The sequence below is a fragment of the Phyllostomus hastatus genome, unplaced genomic scaffold (genome assembly GCF_019186645.2).
Source record: "Phyllostomus hastatus isolate PE091 unplaced genomic scaffold, TTU_PhHast_1.1 phas_contig_17, whole genome shotgun sequence".
Taxonomy (NCBI): domain Eukaryota; kingdom Metazoa; phylum Chordata; class Mammalia; order Chiroptera; family Phyllostomidae; genus Phyllostomus; species Phyllostomus hastatus.
This window is the reverse complement of record NW_025333664.1, coordinates 39,451,513-39,475,519: the sequence shown is the minus strand read 5'-3', so window position 1 is coordinate 39,475,519 and position 24,007 is coordinate 39,451,513. Positions and strand designations below refer to the sequence as shown.

Sequence of the window (24,007 nt, the reverse complement as noted above, 5' to 3'; positions counted from 1 at the left end):
CAGTGCTCCCTCTACCATTCCATAACCAAAATCCTCACCAGGGCAGGGAACAGAGGTCCTGAAGGAGGCTGGGGATACCCTTGGTCCTTGGAAGACCCAGATTTCACACAAAGAAAAGGTCAGTAAATGGTCCATGGAAAGCACCTCCATTGGTACAAATGCTATGTGTGACATGAAACTATTCTTAATCCCACAAGCCATCTTGGTGTGAACATGCCAGGTGCAAACAGCCAAGCAAGGCCAAAAATGGAGGTTCAAGCAAGAGCAGCACCCTCACAAGTCAGGGCTGGGCACCCACTCTTAGCATGTTGCATAACTTTGGATAAATCCTTATCTTCCTGTGGTTCACGTGCCTCAATTACAAATACTCTGGCTACCTAGGGTGTAGTAAATGCTTAGAAAATATTCAAAGAGGTGAGAAACTGAAGAAGAGTCTGGAAATGGCTTTCAGAATTACACAGAAAGAACAACCATCTTTCATATTTCCTCATGAAAAAGACAGTTTTTTGGTACTTCCTAAGAAAATAAGGTGTACTAGGGAGACTGAGTAATGGAATGCCAAGGAAACTAGCCCTAGGGGGCAGAAAAAATATATATAAATAATGACAAAGAAAAGAGAGGTGGAACCAAGAGCCACCCTCTCCTTTGCTCCCCAGGGACAGGACAGCCCACATGGGTCTTCTGTTGGCAGCACAAACAGGAAAACTCAAATTTAGGATAAACTGTCACAATGCACTCAAGAAGGAAAGAGAAAAATAACACATCAGATCTTACAATTTAGACAAGGTCAAAATATCCTGGTTCAAGTTTTGAGAGTGTGATTACTAAAGAAGCCAAGGCATTGAGGATGCCCAAGAGTGAACTTTTCATTACCACTTTCCTCTCCTTCATAGTCCCATCCTCTACTAAACACCCACCTCAGTTTATGCTGGTAATTAGCCTTCTCTCATAAGCTTTTCTATTTTTTCCCTGTAAAATGTTTTGCCTTTGGCTTTTAGTTGGAGGATTTTCACATCCATACTTTTTGAAGAGAAAATGCACAGAAGATGACAGCTTCATGAGGCCCCTACCTAGCTGACTGCTTTCCTCCCAATGGGGCATAGGAGCAACCTGACCACAGGTGAGCCCGATGATGAAGAAAATGGGAAGGAAAACAGGAGGAAAACTTAAGGAATTAAAGGGATTTTTGTCTATTCTATTTTACCACAGAAAATCTGCGGCAGCAGACTAGCAGAAGTGGTTACCTCTGGTCCTCCTTATATTGCCCCTGAAGATGAAGACTCTAAGAAACCTGACTGTCGAAGAACTGGAAAACAGAATAACCAGAGCTGCCATTAATGACACCCCCATTTGGTTCCAGGCACGGTGTTACACTCTTGGTGTGTGCTATTAATTAAATAATTATCTTAACAACAGGTAACAATCACTGAGTACTAATTATGCAACAGGCATCCTGACAAGTGCAAGGAGGTGAATTCAGGGTTTATGGGGCCAAAGTTTATACAATTTGGGGGGCCCTATTTAGGAAAAATCATACCAAATATAAGTAAAATTTAGAAAGAGGGTCTTGGAAGGGCCCCTGCCAGTAAGGAGCCCTGAGGCTCACACTGGTAAATTTGTTCTGACAGTGAGATGGGTATCAGTATCATCTGCAGTGAAAGATGGGGAAGCTGAAACTGGGCAGTTACGCAAATTGCCCTGGGACCTTTTCAGAGTAAGTAAGAGAGCCAGGTGGCTTCAAGGCTGTCATGCCATCCCTTGAGAGGGGAAAAGAAGGTCTTCATTATCTCAGAAATTTGACCATGTTTTGGTAAAAATTTGTAAAAACTGATCAATATTTTCTAACCCAAAATTTTAAATGGAAACAGGGAATGAAATGATTAGTCTCTTATTATGTTAACTGGTTTCAAAATCTGCCTTACAGTGACATTATATTGAGTTGAAATTAAAAAAAAAGTTAATCTCCAAGACAGAAGTGGTTCCATCCCCTAGAAACTCCCTGAGCTGAGAGATAAAGTCAGCCCTGACCTCTTTTGCAGGCCACCATTTCGTTGGTTGTAACACTTATTTTGTCGTCTTTGCCCAGGAAACCATGAGCAAGTGGTCAGCCACCCAGTAGATACCTCAGTAGCAATGCTGTTCATACCTCATGGTGGCAACAGAGATAAGACTCAGGTCCAGGATAGCTCCCCTATCACACACAGGTCTTTTCTCAGCCTTGACACATCATTTATATTCTTATCTAAAAATGGTCATTCCCCTTCATGAAGCTTTTAAAAGATAAAGCTCACTAATGTTTCCTTCAACTTACCATCTCCTTTCCTGAAGGAGGATGACTGCAGTGCAATGAGAAAGACCACTGCCTGAGATGGAAGATACAGGCCCTTCTCTGATTCTACTATCTATGAAAACTGTGACAAATTAGGTGGGTCATTTAACTGCTGGTACTAAGTTACCTTGCCTGACAACTAGGGTGGCAGGAATATGATTTATTTATGTCAGGGAACTGAAAACAGCCCACATATGTACAATATGATGAGGGAACAGATAAATAAATGACAATAGAGCTATATAATGGAAAACAAGGCAGCAGTTAAAATGAAGGAACTAGCACATACCCATCCAACTCAAAACTTATGAGTGAAAAAAAACACTGCAAAATATTAGTACAGTAAAATAGCACTTGTGTAAATTACAAATACCTGAGGCAAAAAGATTAATCACAGACCAGACATCCCAAAAGGACAGAGATTGTTTCTGAAGGTAAAAGACCTGTGAGGCAAATAAAAAGGATGTCAACTTGATCTGCAATATATTATTTTTTATAAATGGAAAAATATTAGAAGCAAATAGAAGGTTAACATTAATTAATACTGAGAATAAATGCACTGGAGTTTGTTACATTTTCCCATGTAGTTTTCTGTAATTTTTGTTTTTTCACATTAAATTGAAAAAAAAAACCCTGACACAGAGAAGTTATGGGATTCATTCATTCCTTCAATAATTCAATCATTCATTGTGCAAAGATTTAACATCAGCAAATATTTAAGATGCAGCTACCATGTTCCAAGTACCAGGGGTTTCCAACCTTTTGGCATCTCTGGGCCACACTGGAAGAATTATCATCTTGGGCCACACATTAAATACATTGTGTCATGTAATCACAAAAAAAAAAATCTCATAGTGTTTTAAGTAAATTTATGATTTTGTGTTGGGCCACATTCATAGCCACCCTGGGCTGCATGCAGCCCATGGGTCACAGGTTGGACACCCCTGATTCTAGACTCTAGGGATATAATACCAAGCAGAACAGTGCTGGTGCCTGCTCACATGGGGTTGATACCTTCAGGAAAGGCCAGTCCTGTGGAAGTAATTCATTAACTCCAGATTTTTGCCAGGAGCTCAGCACAAGGAAAGGTGAGGTGCTAGGAAGGGACACTCAGGTATGGTTCAGTTTTAACTCCACTTCTGCAGCATATCCTGGGTGTTCAAGGAAGGTCTGGCTCATGAGTATGTTAGGAGAATTAAGGTGACATTACACGTATAGCACTTGGCCCAGCTCTGACTCCATGGAGACATCTGACAAATGCTTAGTCCCTTCACATTGTACCTATAGGGGAAAAAAACAACCAAAAAACTATGGATTTAAGTCCTAGCTTAGAAATGTTGGGTTTGCATCTGAAATAATTGTATCTAACAGTTGAGCATGGATTGAATCAGGTCTAATGTCTTCACATGTTGTCCAAACAATAACAGGAGACTGGTTTTTAAGAGTTGAGGAGATTAACATTTGGCCCAGAAGGGTACCAGGATGGTGAGGGGGTCTCCAAACCATGACATATGGGGTGGTGGTGGGAAGAGAAGAAAGCCTGAGCAAGACCTTCATAACTTCCCTTAAAGGAGTGCCATGCAGAAAAGAAATAAGATTTATTTTACAGAACTTAGAATGACTAAGATGAAGGTTACTTTGGTTCAGCACAAGGAAAACATTTTTAACAATCTCAGTTACATAGGGAATAAAAGGCCTATAAAGGGAGGCAGGGAGTGAGTCCCTGTCACTGAAGATATTCAAGGATATGACAGAGGACCACTTTCAGGTGATACTGTGATGCTGCAAAGAGAATGCAGGCCTTATATGGGCTGTGGGGCCTCATCGTTGTTTAGTCTCTGATTGCTGAGAATTTGTGACTCTAAATCATGGTCTTTAGAGAAAATAAAACAGAAACATAGGTGTAGTGATCCTGCTGAACCCAGTAATTGCATATTAATCCCTTAATAGTACCTTCCATTTTTGCAGTCCTTTGCAGATTTTCAAGTTCTCTCACATGAATTTTCACATTTCTCCCAAGACAGTAAAGCAATGGTGGAGCCATTTCTAGGCTGAAGGAGGAGAGGTGCAGAGAAGGAAGTGAAAGAGAAGACTCCTGACTGGGCACACAGGGACCTGCCCTCCATGGGGCCAAAGCATGGAAAGGATTGTAGAGCCACACTGCTTTGCACCTGACAGCTGGCTACTTCCACGGGCCGAAGCCAGATCTTGGACGTCATGACAAGAAAGTAAGTTAGATGTGCAGAGTCAGACACAAAAGCCAAAAGCATGGGAACAATATGGAGGTTTTTTCCCACAGCTGTTGTCACCACTGTGATCTCTTATGAATGGAAAAAGGTGGCAGCTGTTGTCCCCACTGTTCACATCCAGACATGGAACAGGCCCTTAATCCCCAAACTGTTAAACTCAAAACAGCTAGTAAACTGTTCATGCAGCTTCTTGGGTACCAAATTGGCAAGCAAGCTGGAGACACTGGAATCTGAGAAACATGCCTGCCCTTGTCTCTTCTCCTCAGATATTGGTTTCCTAAGGAGCAAGAAGTGAGTCTCTGCACCAGACAAAAGAAGTAACTGATGAACAGTAGAGATCCATAACTGGCCCCAGAAGTTCTTTAGCAGTGTGACCATGAGTGTGTGCATGTACCAGTCAGTATGGCTATGGAACAAAGCAACTCAAATGACAATGCAAAACAGCAACAATCATTTTTTGTTATTATTTCTCCTAGCTCCGGGGGGGGACTGGGCTCAGACATTTCTCACTTGGGCTCATGTGGTTACAGTCTCATGATGGCTAGGGCTAGATGAAATCTTCATTCACATATCTGGTTGTTGATACTGTCAGCTATCAGCTAGGAGCTCATCTGGGGCTATTGACTGGATCACCTACAAGTAGCCTTGTGTGACATCTGGGCTTCCTCCAGCATGGCTCTAGGTTCCTAGAGTAATCATCCTGAGAGAGACAGCTGGGTGGAAGCTGCACTGCCATCTATGACCCAGCTTTGAGTCACATAACTTCTACACTTATAGTCTATCTGTTAGAAATGAGTCACGAAGGCCAGCCACATTCAAGAGGAAGAGAATGAGAGCCTATTTCTTGTTGAGAGAAAGATCAGTGCACTTGTGGGCATGTTTTTGCTTCCTCTGTGGCTACAAATTGTATTCTATAGCCCTCAAGGGATCAAGATGCCTCAAATTTCAGGTGAGAATTATCTCCTATTATGCCAGGCTTTGGGCTGAAGAGCATACCTAAGTTGGATCTGTCTTTCCTAGAAGGTTTTTGAAGTCCCTCATTTATGAGGCTCTGGAAATATGAAAGCACGTAGGACCTGAATACTATTGATTCACTTTGAAAGATGGTTTGTGTGAAATACAGATTCCATTTCACACAAGGTAGAGCCCAGTGAGGGATTAAACAATTGCCATAGGATATGGACACATTTATTTTTGATGCTGGAGCCAGAAAAGCCAGTGTGTGCCCCTAAGATAACACACATGCCAGAGGGAAAAGGACAGGCCACACATCTGCAATGACACATTTCCTAGTTTCTATTCAGGGCTAAAATTGAGTTCTCTTCCCAAGTGTAAATAAGCTCCAAGCCCCTGGCCCCAGCAACACACTTGTAGAAATAACTCTTTTAATTTAGTTGATTGCAAAATAAACATGCACCCAAATCCTTTGCCTGGTGAGCAAAGGGCTCTGTTTTCTAGCAGAAGGAGCTTAGGAAAGATTTTTATAGTGTTCCCCTTTTATTTTTTTCAATTTTGACAGGTTCTGAGCTTTCCTAGGGTCCCCAGAAGTCCAACACATGCCCAGAGGCAGTCAAAGATGAGTGAGGAGAAAAGGAATGTTTCCTGGTCTTCACGAAAAGTGCCTCACTATTTAGACCCTGGCCTGAAAGGCTTCCTTGGCTCATGTAGCCCAAGCCCTCTGCTTGCAGCACAATGGTTGGCGAGCCATCAGCACTTGTACAAACACACAGGATGATACAGTGAAAACCAGTGGGGTGAGTCCAAGAGCCATCCCTTCACCTAGCAAGACAAACCCATGGACACACAAAGGAAGTGCAAAGTGTTGTTACATAATCTTTCTGGGTTAGGATGAGCTTTCCTACTTATTTGATCACATTGAAATCACTTAGTTGGGAAGGAGGAAGTAAGTGTTTAGCAAACACTGTCTATGCCCCACTCACTTCCCCTGTGATTAACTCTCTGGTGCACACATGTCCAACCTCCAGCTGCCACCACCTGCACTCCTTCACTGACAAGCTGTTTCTGCTCCTAGGCACTGCTCTACCTGCAGGAGGGGCAGACTGGGTGTGCCAGAGCATTGCCATCCCTGGGAACAGTCCTTCCAATGACTGAGGGAAGCTGGTGTATGCATATCTCAGTTCCCTCACCTCTGGATGGAAGAACTCTGAGGTGTCTTCTACACTCTATCCCAGGCACCCTAGGAGTGTAAGCCCCACTGGCCACAGTGGTAACTGGCTGATGACACACCATGCATTGGCTACCTTGTCCTCCTTCCCTGTCTCACTCCCCCATGCCCTGCTGGTATGTCCTGGGATCAACTCCCAAATAAACTACATGCACCCAAATCCTTATTTCAGCATCTGCTTCTAAGAGAACCAAAAGTGAATCAAGGTACTTGATGATTACAGCAAGAAATTTAATGATTGCCAAGGATATGCCATCATTGTGCATCTCAATTACCTCTTCTCAATCAGCTTGTGACAATTAGAATCATCAACTGACAAGTAAACAAGGAACACAGGGAAACAAACAGAGACCCATGCCAACAAATGGTTCTGCCTGGACAGAGCTTGTTTGGAAAAGTGAGTATTTCACCCCTTCCAAGACCCTGACACACGCACACACACAGCTCCCACTTTAGAGTGGGCTGTTCCCATTCCCTAAAAAGGTATCTTGTTTCCAATGCAAGTGCTTGAAGACACAATACCTTCCTCTCTCTGATGATGTGTTTGTGACAAGAAGCATGCCCAGCTCCACCAAAGAAGAGTGTCACATGGTTCTCCTGAGCCCTGGAAGCAGTGCCCACAGCATAATGAATAAGGCTGCTTACCCAATGCTTCTCCCATTTCCTCACCTTCTCAGTTCCCCTTCCCCCATTTCTTGTTATAACTAAAAAACTGAATGTGCAGTGTAGCATCTGGAGTGGACTAACCAGTTATAAGGACAGAAGGATGAGGGAGATTGCCCCTTCCCTTCTGTCCCCTTCCCACAACCAACCACAAGCTTTTTGAGTCCAGTTCATGCTTCTGCTCTGGAGGAAAGTGAGATGGGACATTAGGGATGACTGCCCTTATCTTCCCTGCTACTTACCTTCCCTGGTCTACCAAAGCTCAAACTAACTTTCCAGAGAACACAAGCATCTATTTGAAAGTTGACCTAAAATAAGTATCTAAGAAAAGTGATCAAAATCCCAACAAAAATACACCCGACATATTAACATCTTTCATACTTGTATGTGTAATCTGTATGCACAAATGTCTATCTTTGTGTGTGTGCGTGTATAGTCAAGAATGTGTCCATACACAAAAACATGAATGAATGGATCTCAAAAACAGCATACTAAGGAAAAAGGCTTACACAAAGAGTACATATTGTGTGATTTGTGTATTTAAAGTTCTAGAACAGACATAAACTAATCTATGGTGATAGAAATCAGAAGAGTGGTTGTATGGGGAGTAGACTGGGCTAGGGATTTCCCGAGAATGGAGCATAAGGAGATTTCCCCATATGATACCTTCTATCTTGATAAGGGTTGGGAGTACTGGTGTACACATATGTCAGAACTCATTGATGGCACACTTAAGACCTATGTGCTTCATTGTGAATAAATGCTACCCCCCAAAAAGGATAAACAAACAATGAACTCTAGTTAAAGATATGTATACTAAATTATGTGAGAGGGAGTGTATTTATTTCTGCAAATTACTTTGGGAACCTGTTTGGGAGACACCTTTGGATGAGCACATAGTGAGTGCTCATGAAATAAACATCCATTCATGAGTTGTGCTCTAAATACTTTATACAATTTGTTCTGTTGACTCTTTATGGCAACACTTTCTGTTTGTACCATGAATTATCCCCACTTCATAGGGGAAGAAACCAAGGCTTTGAGATATGTTAAATGACTGGTCCAGGGTCCCACCACCTGTGGATGTCAAAGTCAGGACTCCTCCCCAGGTCTTTGGGACCTTGGTCTACATCCATGACTACACCCAGAAGCACTTCACAATTATAAAATGGGGGTACCGTTATCTTCTGGTTCTCCCAATAACCCTGAGGCAGAGTGAGTACTCTGATCACCCACTTAACAACTGAGGTAACTAAGGCTTAAATGAATCCACCCTGGCTCCTTGGACCCCAGTCCTTTGTTCCTGCCAGAGTGGCCTGACCCTGTGGTCTGCAGCCTGTTCTCTTCCCTTTCCCAGCCCACTGTCCCTGATCCCAATGGCATGGATGCTGGGTGAACCCTGAGGTCCCACTGCAGGCTCAGGGCTGGGAAGCCCAGACTGGGCTCTGTGCACAAGACCTTGGCAGGGAGAGACAAGCCCCTGGGCTGGACTTGCATCCATTTTGTTCTGAGTTGGCTTCTAAAAAAAGCTACTAATCTTTAACTCAGGGATTTTATTTGTTCTGGTATAGAAATTTCTGCCAAGCTGATGGTTTAATACTACATATATTGGGGACCTCAGTAGCACTAATATGATAATCTAGACATGTACTTATTAAAACTTACTCCCTAGGGTGGAATGTGAACCCAGTCATGGGGCTTGCCCCAGGGTATGCAAACTGGAGGAGTGGCCCTTGACCCACTGCTACAGGGAGCCCCCAGTTAGAAGGAAGCAGCAAGTTTGTTGACTGATGCCCAAGCATGTGGTCTGTGGAAAACATTGAGTCAATTCAGACAAGCCCTCTCATAGAACCTCAGCCACACTTTCCTAATTGTTCCTTGGAGGCTGTTTTTAAAAGCTTGAGGCCTTGGAAGGCTGCCATGAGCCTCTAGGGAGAGAGGCCAGGCCCTCATCCTACCCTGAAACTCCCAGAGTCCTGGGAGAGTCCCAGTCATAACCAGAGTGCTGCAGACAGAGGCAGTCAGCACCCCTGGGCCCTGCCCTCAGGCACATTGTCAGTCCTGTACCTTGGTGCGCCCAGGTTTCTGAGAAGGATGAAAGGTATGAGTGGGAGAGGTGAATGCTAGGCAACCAACCAACCAATGGAGTTCTAGAAGGCAAGGTTACATCCACTGATAGGGAGAGGCAGAAGCATTTCCACCTGACTCTCATATACTGCACATATTAAAATACGTCCAGGATGAAACTCCACCCTAGTGTTTCTCAGGGGAAAAAATTTAGAAACAAACACAGACACCCCCAAGATGGAGTTTAAAATGAAGCAACTATGGTGTGGCTGATGAGGAATGATGAATGCATGAGGAACCTATAGCAAGATACATTTGGTGTCTTCAGCTGGGCTGACATCCTGTTTGTATATTGAATAGTAGGAGATGGGTTTTGACAGGCTTACAGGCCCAGCTATCTTCCCCTCACCCTTCTGCTGGACTTCCAGGGCAGCTCTCCAGAGCCAGCCAGCAGCTGGAGGTGGTCTCAGGTGGTGGGCTCAGCCCTGGCATCACCAGAGACATTCAAACCACTGATGCCTCTTCCCAGTCTCAGAGACTCAGGCTGTCTCCACTGGGGTGGGGCCTGGGTTCAAAATCTCCCCAGATGACTACAATGAGCAAAGGCAGGGCTCTTCCCATTGGAATGTACCTGACAAGCCCCTGGTGAGCTAACTTGTGAGAACCTACATGGCTGGGCCCACTCCCCAGAGGTTTGGACTCACTAAGTTTCACAAGGGCTCAGGAATGTGCATTTCTGACAAGTATGCAGGGTTGCTGCTGGTGGTCTGCCCTACTCTGAGAACTGCTGCCCTACTTTACCTGAAAGCACTTAGATGAGAACAGAGGGTGCCCACACGTGGGACCTGATTTGCACATGTGACTTAAGTCTGACTCCATACCCAAAGTGAGGGGACACAGCTCAACTTTGTGTCTAGAGGCTGGAGAGTCTGGAAATGCAAGTACTAGTCCATGTGGACAGATGCCCAGTCATACTTCCAGACCTCATCCTGGTTTCATTAGTGAAATAAAATTATCTGTAGAACAGGATAATTTCTGAATGTGTAATCCAAGAAAGGAGTACCTAGTCACTCCATGCATACTGCTGCTCTGGGAATGACTGAAAAGTTGGGGGCCAGGCAAGAGTGAACCCCCAAGTCTAGAGACACAGCCATGGCCATATTTGCTCCTTCACCAGGAGGCAGAAGCAACCATCACTGTCACAGAGCACACACGTCCAGTCAAGGGATGATGGGGGCCAGGGGATGGCTTCCCCTTGAGCTCACCCATGGCCAGTGTCTCTGTGACCACGGCCTCCACACACAAGTGAGCTCAAGGCTCACTGCTTCAGCATGCCTGCAAAATGAGCCCTGGGGAAACTACCCACAAGTGACATGGGCTGAAAGTGCTCACCTTCAGCCTACCCCATGTGGATGCTTCACCCTCAGACCCAAGAGGGAAGCAATTCCAAGGTATACATGGAGGATTGGGCGGACAGCTGGTCTGGACATGCAGACACTCTAGAGTAAGAAATTAGTCCAGACCATTAGTTTTCAAGTATTTTTAGGGGATGAGTATTTACTCTTCTGCTTTTAAACAAATCCTTCACACAAGGGCAGGCAAATGCTGAAGGTTTTTGATTGTGACTGTGTGTCGGGGTGGGAGTGAAGAGAGTAGAGTACCCAAGTCACAGAACTTAGCCCAGGGGTGATGATAAAAATATTTAATATGGCACTAGTTTAACATGGCCCAGGCAGCATCTGGGGGAGGAGTCAGGAAGGGCAGAGAGAAAGGTGGAAACATCACCATTGCCTCAACCTCCCTCCAGGCCACATGAGGCACCAGTCCCAGGACCTCAGACAGGTATAGGAAGTGAACTAGAAAGGGCAACAGAGTCAATGTTTTAGGTTTTGCAGGCTCTGTGGTCTGTGTTGCAACTACTTGGCTCTGCCTTTGTAGAGGAATAAATAATCCCTAAATGTTTTTCCACATTTATGACTATGAATTCTCAGTTCTTTAACTCAGTTTGCCTTCGTCTCAGTCTAACTTTCTATCAATAATATGGTCATTCCTGAGTTGCAGGTATTTTTATTCCAAGGGCCAAATATGTTCTAATGAGCTAATGAATATGAAAATGTTTTGAAATGCCTCAAGTTCTTTGCAAATAAGCAGGCCTACAGAAGCATCTAAGAGCAGAACTTATGATTTTATATTTATATTTCAGGAATAGTCTGGGTACCATTCACTGGGTGAGACTACCTAAGCTGCTTTTAAAGAATTGGGTTTTAAAGAATGCTCAGTTTAAAAAGTCCTTAAAGGGATGTTGAAGCCAGAAGAAATTAATATGGTCTGGCCCTTTCTCCTGAAACTTAAAGACTTTAATGTGAAGTAGAAAATCTCTTCTCAATGTGAAATAGAAAATCCTGTACTCCCTATTTCATCCTGTTTGTCTATATAGTGGCCTCTTAGGCCAGAAAACAGCATTGGTCAGATGCCTCCTAGTTAATTCCAGGGTATGTCCCCTTCAAACAGCTGTAAAAATGCTGCATTATTGCTGAGCTACACAAAAATAACCTATCCATCCTTAAGAGAATCTTCATAACCCACAATGTTCTAATGTGCCTAAGAGTGGTAAAGTCCCTATAAATGACTGCCATCAGTATACCCATTATATTTCTAGTTATAAAGTACAGGCTACAATTGAGGGTCCAGCTCTTTCACAAAATCTACTTCACTTCATGATTACCACAACTTTGTGAAGTAAGCACCTTTAGTCAGCACTTTAAAGATGGTGGAAATGAGGGTCAAAGAATTTAGGATCCTCACCCACATCACACAGGTGGAAAGTGATGGAATTGAGATCCTAGTATTTTCTCTGGAACTCAAGCTCTTCCCACATTATTGCCAATGACTTCACCTGTACTCAGCATTCATTATTTTCCTAGGCTTCGTGTATTTACAAAGAAAAGGTGCAATCTGCAAAGGGGCACACCTGGGACAATTTCTAACTCACTTGTGATCCTCCCAAACTGAAAAGAAAAATGAATTGCATCATCTTGATCAGATGAACATCATGAAGGTTGAGCCAAGAGCTAAGCCAGTCTCAGAAAATATAAATTTGGTGTATAGTTTTTCTATAGAGTAAGTATAATGCTTTTGTAATAAGTATAAAAGAAAAAAGGAAACATTCATTTTTCTAAAAAAGGAACAAGTTTGGAGGGAAATATTATAGCTGTTCACCAAACCTGCCTTCCCTTCTTCCAGGGCATTCTGCTAACAGACTTGTCCCAGCCTCCCCTGAAGTTAGAAATTGTCATTGACTGAGCCCCAGCCAGTGGAATGTGAGAGTGAGAGTTGAGTCCATAAAACTCAGAGGCTTGAAATCCTCCAGGCTCTTTCCTCTTAAAGCATAGAAGCACAACAACCTTGGAAACCAGGTGTGAGTATGAGAAAACCTTGACATGGAGGGCTCCCAAGCCCATACATCACCTCACAACACAGCCATCCACAGATCAAAACTTTACATGAGGAAAAAAAATAAACTTCTGTGTTAAACTCCCCAATCTGAAGGACTTAATGTGTTGTAGCAGCTATTACCCTAACTAATTCAGTGAATAATTTGATACAAATTGAAGAGGTCACAATGAATATCTAACTCATTCCAGTTAAGAATGTCAACAGCTATTATTTGAATCATTATGGAAATTACAAGTACAGAGGGAAGTTAGTAAAAGTGACGTGAGCTAGTACAATAAAGCATAGATTTTTAAGACTTTTTTTTAAACAAACTTTAGTTCTTCCTGGGTTAAAACCTAGAGATAAAATATTAGGTGATTGAAATTTGTCATTCCTAATACTGTGGATATATTTGGTTAAACAAAATATATTGTTAAAATTAATTTCACCTGTTCCTTTTTACTTTTTAAATGAAGCTACTAGAACATTTAAAATTATATTTGTAGCCTGCATTATATTTCTACAGGAAAGTGTTACTGTAGATCATGCAAATGTCAGATTTTTCTACCTAATTATCAATATACATTGAGTATCTGTATGTGGTAGTTAGGGCTTTACTTGGCTTCTGACAAGCACTTTATATCAAATGCTTGGATAGGTCATTTATCCCCTCTGGACCTTTCTTTTTTCATGTAAAAGATGAGAGATTTGGACCTTTCATGCTTTGCAGGTAGGTCATGCCCAGCCCTGTGATTTTAAGTTAGCGGACCCTGATGTTATGGTTTAAATTAAAAAACAGTAGGATCCCAACACTTACTTTGTTCACAACTTGTGCCCTGGACCAGTCTTCCCTGCTGGCCAATTTGTGCCTGGCCTTTAGCCCTTGTTCGTGGGCCACATTCATCTTTTGGACTTGCCCCAGAGTGCTGCTCCTGTAGGAACCTCTGGCTTCCCTCCTCTATTCACATTCAACGAGTTATGTCATTTACAGCCATTTCAGTACACACCTGATCCAGTGAAAGCTCTTGGCACACCCCCGTAGAGTCAGTGCACTGGCATCGTCTCCTCAGTCCTGCTGCACAGACCCAGCCTATCTTTCCATCTTCAAAGACCTTAGACCCAATTAAGCCAGGCAGACACAGGAAGCTGAGCTCTATCAAAAGAGACTCTAGTAATCTCTGAAGCCCATGATGAAGGCTGTCATTTTAAATACCTTCCTTCTTCCAAAGTTCATTTGAAAGAAGCACTCTGAGGAAAAGTTCACTTCCTTAAAATATCAAGCAACTAAAAACCAAAAAATGACCAGATTTTTCTGCAGACACACTGCAAAGTATACAAATAAAATTCTGCAAAGTGTACAAATAAATATTATGATGAATACTATTAAATTTAATTCTAAATCAGGATGCCATGAGTGCTTTGGTTCTCAATGGTTTTCATAAAATATCTGTTCAGTGAACACTAAGAAGTAGTCTTTCAACAGTGTTCTGGAAAGAGGATCAAGGCAACTGGTAGTGAAGTGAGTTTTCAGCAATGTTCTGATCACAGTCTCATAGAAACAGGATTCCTCAGAGGTACCATGCTCATTGTCATGGTGAGATCTTTCAACCTGTCTGTGTTTGAAGATGGTGCTTGAGCCTCTCTGTGCACCTAGCTGATTGCCCAGACCTGGGCCACCTGAGGAACTAAGCTACTGATTGAGTCAGATGTGTTCTATGGTCCATTCCCATGAGGAGTGGCTGGAGAATTTAGCTCCATGACCTGCCTGTAATGGAGAGATAGGTGCCCAAACAGAGAGTACGAAATTAATGAGTCAGCTCCTACTATGGAGCTACTACACACAGAGCACTAAGCTATTAATACTTTACTACTTCATTACCAATTCTCACAGAAAATTTAGTTTTACAGAGAAGCAAACAGAGGCTTAGAGAACCTGACTGTTTTTCCCAAAGCCCATAGCTTCCAAGTTTCTAAGCTAGGATTCAAACGCAGGTCAGTGTGACCCCAAGACCCAGATTAGAGATGGGGCTCAGATTACACATCCACTCTATATCCTTGAGCTACAAAGACAGGAAACATGTCCAAAGACAAATGAGAACTTCTAGATCAGCCTGTTCAAGAGACAATGGAAATATTCTTATGATCTGTGCTGTCCAATATGGGATCCATGAGCCACACACAGCTCTCAATACTTGATGTGTGGCTAATGCAACTGAGAATCTGAATTTTTAATTATATTTAATTTGAATCAAGTCACCATAGAATGTCAATATTGGCACAGTAAGAGACATTTTATATGAAAAAACATTAAAAAACAGAATGGTTACAACAGTCTGGTGTGGTCAAAACAGCTTACTAAAGATAGGCTCCAGTCAGGCCCTTGATATGTTAGGATTTAAACAAGACCCTTTCTGGTTCAGGCATGACCATCTTCCCTACAAAATTTGGTTCAGTCAAGGGCCCCAGAAATCAACAGAGGTCCCTACCAAAATTTGGTTCAGTCAAGGGCCCCAGAAGTCCCCAGAGTCCACAGATGAAGAAATCGAGAATGTGCCTCCTGGGCCCTTATTCTTTATATGGTGAGCTCTTGTTTATTCCTCCCATTGCCCTCCTGTATCATTTCCTGTCCCCCCTTTCACTGGCCCTCACTCCCTACTCCTACCAACACCAGCAGCATGTGCTGGGCTTGTACTCTTTTTAAAAACCTGGACACCTTTTCTACCTGTCAACTGAATCATTTCTTCTTTTGTAGTCACTTCTAATGTGCTTTATTGTTCTACACTCATCATTCTGCAAGAGACATTTCTTAATAACAGTGAGCAATGATACTCACAGAGATCACATCACCTCCCTAAAACACAATTCCAACAACAGGGAACAGAAGCCCTCCACGACTGCTGGTCCCATGTGTAGCTGAACCCAGCATCCTGGAGCTGGTCACCATATTGTATCTGACTCTATTCTTTCCCATACCAAAGGTGATGACTAGGATCCCTAACACTGTATTTCTCTTGACTTCGAATTATCTTTTCTGAAGCTCCTGTGGGAAAATAATACAGAGGTAGAAACACATCTGAATAGTCCCCTGGGATCTCCACTTTTGAGTTTCTTAGATACTTGTCCTAAATGTCCTTAAAGTCTCTCTGGGTTAGATAAATTCCAAGGATAAAAAAAAACATGGCATCCAGCTCTTCCTTAACCATAACCAGAGAAAACAGCAGCCACTGCCCAGAGTGCAGCTGTCAGTTACCTGGTTCAGTGCAGTTCTTGCTGCTTCGAAGTTCTGTGTCTTCTGAAGTCAGGGTTTCATTCACCTGCATTAACTTCCTCCCCACTGTCCACTGTCTGTCTTCCCCTATGAGATCCATGAAGTCAAGGTCTGAGGAGAAAAAGATAATAACCACACATCACTAATTAACCTTTACCAATCTGGGTGCCCAGTGTCTTAATGAGCCATCAGGGGCTCAATCCTGCCTATACCCCCTTAGGCCTTACCATTGTACTTCTGGCTTCTGGATCCTACTGGGCCCAACAGAAGCAGCTCTCAGCCAATAACTGGTAGGAAGTAGTTCCTTAATACCTCACTACTCCAGTGGGATGACTTTGAGGTATGTATTTTAAACTGGATTCCAGACTTTTCTTGACTGGGATTCCACAGTAGTGGTTTACAGTGTAACTCTCATGATAAAGCACACTTTATTGGCTATTGTCCTTCCCTGTCTTAATTCCCCACTCCATAAAACATGCTAGGAAATATTTAACAACCAACTCTGTCAGGGATAAAGTCTTCATTTGTAGCCACTGGCCAATTTCTGTGATGTAAATAGTCCCATCATGGTCTATTTCAAGCTACCAACATTGCCTCACTGAACATGAATTCAGGGAGAGATGGGCACAGTTTGATCCACTAAGTCAGTATGACTGGCTCCAGCCCGCCAGTATCTACTCTCCTACCAGTATTTCCTTGGACCACCTCCCCAAAAACCTACCTGCAACTGACCACTTTATCAGGATCTGCTTCTGGAGGGTTACCCAAGCTAAGACACTGTTTTGACATCCAATAGCCTAGGCCTTGAATGCCACATAGTGAGATTTCCATAAACCAGAGATGAAGGCATGAATGAGGAAAAGTAGAATATGTGAAGGGGATAAGCATGTAACAGTACTGAAGTCTCTAACAGAGATGACTGTGGAGAAGGAAATGCCAGGAAAAAGAACAGAGACTGAAGAGTGCATGAGAGGGGAGAGTACAGTGTGTTCTCTGGTAAGGACATGTTGATTTTGAAGTGTCTGTAGAGCACTGAAAGGGGGTATGCTCCCTATGAAAATGTGGGTTCAGACACCTCAGGGGACAGGAAGCATCAGGACAGTCATAAACAAACAGGGAACAGTATAAGACATGTATTAATAGGGCCTTCCAGAGAAAGAGGGGAAAGGATAAAAGAGAAGGGAATGGAACAAGAAATCATAGGGAACTCCATGTTCCTTTAGAAATCAAATAGAATAAAAATTCACCAAAGGATCACAAAAGGAAGAAAAAGAGCAAGGAAAATTGTATCACTGAAAGTGAACAGAGAATCCCAAACAGAAAGAGTGGCCATTAAATAGCCTTGGCAACTATGGACAAATCAAGAAGGACAAAGGCAAATGAATGACAAAGCTGTATGTCAGGGGGTCACTGGAAGGTGGAAACAAACAAAGATGACTCTTTCTAGCAGCTTGGCATGAAACAAAGATATGACATGAGATAATGGCAACCTCTTGAATGTCCAGACTTACTGTGATCAGTAAATGGATTTTTTTTTTTAGAAAATGGATTTAAGTATAAGACAAGGATCTAATTCATGGGCTCAGGGGCTTTCACAAAAGACTGGAGGGTGCACCCCATCCAGCTCCATCAATGTGGTGTTCTGAAATGGTCACTGAAAAGCGAAAGGTCATCATACCCATTCCCCTATTTCCATAGTGATTCAGTTTCCTAAATAATTTCACCTTCATTATTGGTTTTGAACTTCATGACATCACTTGGGAAAAAAAGCAGAGTACAAACATTGTCTACTTTGTCCACTATTGTTCCTCCATCACCCAGTGATTGCTGGCTCAGAGTAGATGTTCAGTAAGCACACATTAAAATAACTATTCCCTTTTTGTGGATGAGTAAAATGAGACTCATAGCAGTTTCTGAAAATTACAATGCTTGTGGACATCTCACCTAAACCAACAGGACACAAAAACTATCAGCCACTCAGGCACTGAGGTCTCCCTCAGTCAAAGAGAAACCGCTCTCAGATGTAAAATTATCAGGATAGCTAATTAAAACTCATGTATGTTGGCCAGGGACAGACTTGAGATATTTTCTAAAAAAAAAAAAGACTGTGGAGCTTAACTATAATAAACAAGAACTTTAGACTCTGAAACATAACACCTACATAGTAACTACATATATCAGTTTAGCAAAAATTGTGAGAATAATACCAAATATAATTCAAGGGTAAAGCAGGCATTTCTGTAGGTTGGTTAACCTGAATGGTTAATTCTTACAATTAAGACTGGTGACAAGTAGAGAAAAAAATTTCAAAAACTCATGAAGAAACAATAAGATCAGTGGCCTTAAAATCCAATAAGCAGCCCTAAAATGTGAATGTAATACCATACTACCATAAAAAAATTCTGAAAGTGTGGAGAAAGACATCCCATCTGTCTCAGACCTGGTTTCTGCAGAATCAGTCTCTGAGACAAGGATTCAAGCACAGGTGGTTTATATGTGATGAGGGGAGAAGGCGATCCAGAAATAGAAAAATGGGACAGGGAAAGGAAGTCAGCCAATAGAGTACATTTCAAGCAAGTTGCCAGAATGAATCAACTATAGCTTGGCCCCTCTGGAAATCTATGGGTGCCAATGTAGACATGCATCTCAGACACCCAATGGGTGAGGAAGCTTGAATATTTATCTACCTACTCCTAGCCTGCCATTGGTTGAAGGCTGTTCCCAAGGGACACTAATTCTCTGGCACTTACAACCTGCCACATGTTTAAGGGAGGTTTTGGTGCTCAGAAAAAGGCCTTGGACAATGAGATACAGGTGCTAAATCCTGAACAGTGCCAGTGTACAATGAGTAGGTAAGAACAGAATGATGTGGGCAGGGAGGACACCAAAGGCATCTGATAGCCTGTGTGAGATTCAAGGATAGAGTTGTGCTATGGACCAACAGACTGGTCAATATGCTGTTCTCATAATCCGAGTCAAAGAAAAGTGCTTTGTGACACAGCGATGCAAAGATTTATAAAGAGGCAAGAGTGTCGCTTCCAATGACTTCCAAAATTCTTTCCCAAGCCAAGTTTCCATGGTTCTGTAATTGTGAAAGAAAAGCTGATACCAATTAAGATATGTATAAATAAAGCCAGCTATTGTAGCAGAAAATTAGAAGATTTTTTTTTACATAATGATCAAATATCTTCTGGAATTAGAGACTATTGAAGCAGCACCTCTGGATTCCAACATCTACAAACTTATGTCAACCAAAATGTATTTACCATTGACCACTAATGCAGAGATCAGGGTCTGAGAAAATGAGAATGATGAAAGTAAAGCACTGCATTCACTTCCCACTGAGAACCAAATGTGACAATCCCATATCACATTTCATTTGTCCTCACAAAATTCCTGGTGAGCTAAGAAGAGGCAGTTGGTTCTGGGGTCAACTTACCTTTAGTGTAAATAAGTGAGAATGGATTTACCTAAGATCAGAACCATCCACAGCCACATCAACTCCATTTAATAGTTTTGCCGTAGCTACCATTTACTCAGTGTGTATTTATGTGCCAAGAGTTTTCCTTTCTTTACCATGTTTAATTGTACAACAGTATTATTTTGAACTATTAGTTCCAAACTGAAACACAAAGTTTAAATATGACTCAACCCAGATCACACAGGGAGCAAAAATGCGCAGGATGGAATTTGAGCCTAAGTCTGGTAGATCCTGGAGAGGACTGAATTCCTCTGGTTGCAGCTATAGTAAGCTATAGTAAGATAGATCAACAATGCAGCCTGCACCTTATAATAATAGGTTAGGGATGAAGACAGTCTTACTGGATTTATTTTCAAGAAAGATGTTTTCTCAGAAACTATTAGAACAGCATGAGGCATGAGCATCACCCCAGGAAAACATCACAAAGAAAAAAGAAAATGGTTCTGAAATACCACTGGATGCATAATGCTCCACTGAGTGTGGATTTCCTAGAAACTAAGCTCGTCCCATTAGTCATGACATGGAAGGAACAAAAAGGATTTGAAGAGATGGCCACACTTGTTTTTTTCAGTGCTCTCTTCTCATCATCTCTGGCTTCTCTGGACTTCTCTGCTATGGCAGAGACTGCTCCACAAAGCTATACTTGAGCAATGTTAACAAAAACACTTGGCCTCTGTCCACTGCATTCTTGGCTCCTCATCTGCCAGGCCCTGGAAGTGCATGTTGGCCTAATTAGTCAGAGGATGGGGTGGGGACATGAAGAGGGAGACAGCGGGTTCACATGTCTCATGTCACATGCTGGTGAGCCGAGGTAACATGTGTGCATGGCTACAGGCTCTGAGGGAGCAGGGGTGTGGGCATGAGTGGGTTGTGGAGATAGCACCTGGTGCCTGCTGGAAAGGGAAGTTTTCAACTGGAGACTCAAGCCACAGACACTAAGGAAGGAAAGAAAGTGGAGGCTGGGTGCCAAGTTTCCATTACAGAGCTGTGTGCTCACCCTCTCCTGCTCGTGCTCCCACTTTCTCTCGCTTTCTCTCTTTTGCTTTCGCTCTCTCTCTCTCTCTCTCTCTCTCTCTCTCTCTCTCTCTCTCTCTCATTCTCCACCCTCACACCCAATTCCCTTCTTCCTTCCTGTGACTGGGGCTTGGATAGCCCCAAGATTTCTGACCCCAAGAATGTATTTCCTTGGATGACCCAGGTCCCAGTCCTCACCCTAGGACTAACACACTTTCTCCTCTGTGCACTCTTGTCCCACAGGGCTTCCACCTTCTCAAATACAGGTTCCAGGCCCAGCAGACAGGTGGGGCTTGCCTGTTCTCTGAAGAGGGGATTCACTTCTTCACACACATGTACAGACAGCTGATGAGCAGATTTGCTGCAGTGTCATCATAATTACCTTGCATGCCCCTGATGTCTGTGCCAAGCAGCCTTCCCGCACTGTCCACTCCATGCTCTCCCAGGGACTTTTGGCCATCTTACTACTATTTCTGATGGGGTTAACTGACTGAGCTGGGACTCAAACCCAGATCTGACCCTAAAGCCCAGGTATGCATGTCCCACCTTGTCTCAGAGCTCTAGGAGCCCAGGGAAAGTGGCCTCATGGGGTCAGCAGGCTTACTTTGAGAGGTCGTCTTAACTCTCCCCTCCCTGAGAACTGGAATTGTGCATTTCTTCTTGAAACCTGGGATGGAGAGCTCTGCCCCTCTCAGAGTGGCAGAGACAACAGCCTCCCCCACCACAGCTGCCATTCCCCCTCCCCCATTTGCAGATGAGGAATCTAAGTCTTGTAATGCCTAATGCAACACACTTAACACCACAAGAGACAAGAGCCAGTAACAGCAGTGACTAACTTTGGCTCTGAGGCAGGCTCAGCACACCAAGGCTATAAATACCCAGCCCTGTGGTTTACACAGCTGTCTCCACTCTGCACCCTGGTCATCACCCTGGGGTCAGTGGTCAAGCCTTCTGCAGACTCAGTGAGCATAGGCAAATCTGCCTCCCCTGCACCATTCTCCCAACATCCCCCTTCCTGACCACACCCTAGAGTCTCAAGAAAGTGGTTCTCAGCCTGGTGGTTCTCCCTACAGGTGGGTGAAAATGGGGAGCAAGGGAGGCACTGGCTTTCTGTATTTGCATTTTCACATATATTTTTCCAGCTGAAACAAGAGCATCCCTGCCCCTCTGCATTGCTCTTGGTCCTGGAAAAGGAACACAAACCGTGCAGGTTGCATGTAAGCTTTCCAAACCCACTGGGAAAGGAGGAAGCCAGAGGCTAAATGGTCTTTGCGTGGGTTCCCCTCCACTGCCTCAAGGCTCCAGAAGGACAGAGAAGAGCAGATCTAGAGAACTTGTACCTGCAGAGGCCATGGAACTCATTGTAATTTTCTCTTCTCTCTAGCTATTTGTACACCCTGTTCAGTGGGTAAAGGATTGACTCTGAGACCCCACTGGGCTAGGCCAAGTTCTCCCTCTGATGCACTCCAACTCAGGGATGGCAACCACAGCAAGCAGCTTTCATGCTGAATTTATACATTATTCCAGTGTTAAAGCACACATCTCAGTCTTCAAAGGAAACACCTGTTAAAAGGTGAGGTTTTTTCAGTCCCTCAGATGGGCCTCCCTTTCACTCAAAGGAGAAGAGGGACAAGTAACTCTAAGCCAGAGCCACATGCCCCACTGCAGTGGCACTTCCTTCTGCTGGTGCCCTGTCCTCCAGAGGTCTCTTTCTCAGTGTCCCCTAGCAGCAGCAGGAGCATCTCCTGGGGCTGATTAAAAATGCAGATCCCAGGTCTGGTGTAGCCTTAATCTGCATGGGACACACTGGAGTCTTGAGATCCCTAGGGCCAGTCCTGCTGGAAGGACACACAAAGGGAGGCTACCTGGCCCAAGAAATGACTCCTGCCTGCTGTTGCTGGGAGGAGGGATATGGAGAGAGTAGGGGCACACATGGAGAAAGAGGGGATGGGGACCACACATGTGTGGTGTTCAGTGTCCTACATCCAGAGACACTGGCCCCATTACCAATCTCTTTATATACCCAACCATGGAGAAAGAAAAGCTCTACTACCTCACTACGCCCCTACCCCCAAGTCCCTGCTGCTGCTGCTGCTGCCACCACCTTCCCTCCTGACACAGACCCCTACACAGTTCCCAGAGGCTGGGCGAGCCCCTGCAAGACTGTCCTGGAAAACAAGGGACTGCCCACAGCTCTCAACCCAAAAGTGTGAGCCAAGAGTCCGAACTGGTCCCAAATGCAAATCTCACCATGGTTATTGGGCAAAACAAGGCAGGTCTAGTTGTGATACTGAGGAAAAAGTAGGGGGATTCACATAGACTCTGGCTGCTTCCTCCAGGCAGCCTTCCCAGACTCCCCAGGAGCTCCTAGATCACAAACTTCAAGAGAAGGAGCACATATCACAGACAGAATAACACAGACTGACTCTCATTACATCAGTCCTCCCCACCCCCTACCAGGTTGTAAACTCTAGAAGGACCCAGCCGGCTTGTGTTTTTCTCTTCACTGTGTTTCCCTGGCCTGAAACTCTGTGGGTACTCTAGAGCCATGGTGTCATAGAATTTTACTAGAGCACAGGTGGCAAACACAAGGCTCACAGGCCGAATCCAGCCCTCTACTTTGTTTTATCTGGCCTGGCACCTTGTTTCTACCCGGTGGCAATGCTAAGTTGCTTGCTCCTAGTTAAAGAGTAGTTACATTTATACAGCCCTAAAATTACATTCAGCCCTTTGAAGGCAACTGCAAGGCTAATATGGCCCCTGGTGAATATGAGTTTGACACCCCTGCACTAGAGCCATAACCTGGGCATAACTGTGAAGTAATCAGGAGATCCCCAAGAAAACAGCTGAATCTCCATGGAAGATCCTCAGGTGATTAAACATCATCTTACAGGGGTTATGCCTCTTGACAGGGGGGTTAAGTTTAAATGATAGGCCCAGGAATTTTAGTGGTAAACCTGAATCAGAATCCAGGTGTTCTGAGTTCCTGGCCCACACTGTTTGCATTACAACCTTACTGCTCAAAGGGTGGTCCCTGGACCAACCACATCAGCATCACCTGGGAGCTTGTCAGAAATGCAGAATTTAGGGCCCACCCCAGGCCCACTGCATGAGACTGCATTTTAACAAGTGCTCAAAGTGCCCACTAAAGTCTGAGAAGTTCTGCTACACCATGCTAATGATTAATTCCTAATTTGTTCACAGACACTGTGGGACTTCAAAGTTCCCAGCACAATGGTTAGTTTGACCTCTCCATCCTGAAGTCCAAAATGCAAGGACCCCTCAACATCCCCAGGCACCAGAACAACTCCTCACT

At 43.7% G+C, this 24,007-nt stretch overlaps 1 protein-coding gene across 1 annotated transcript in view; it reads right to left on the bottom strand.

Moving 5' to 3' along the window:
• The window catches only part of SLC24A3 (solute carrier family 24 member 3), a 554,001-nt gene that overhangs the window by 462,986 nt on the left and 67,008 nt on the right, over positions 1–24,007 (bottom strand). Inside the window, exon 2 of the mRNA XM_045833580.1 lies at positions 16,179–16,307. Coding sequence (XP_045689536.1) covers positions 16,179–16,307 — 129 coding nt within the window. The remainder of the gene's footprint in view (positions 1–16,178; positions 16,308–24,007) is intronic.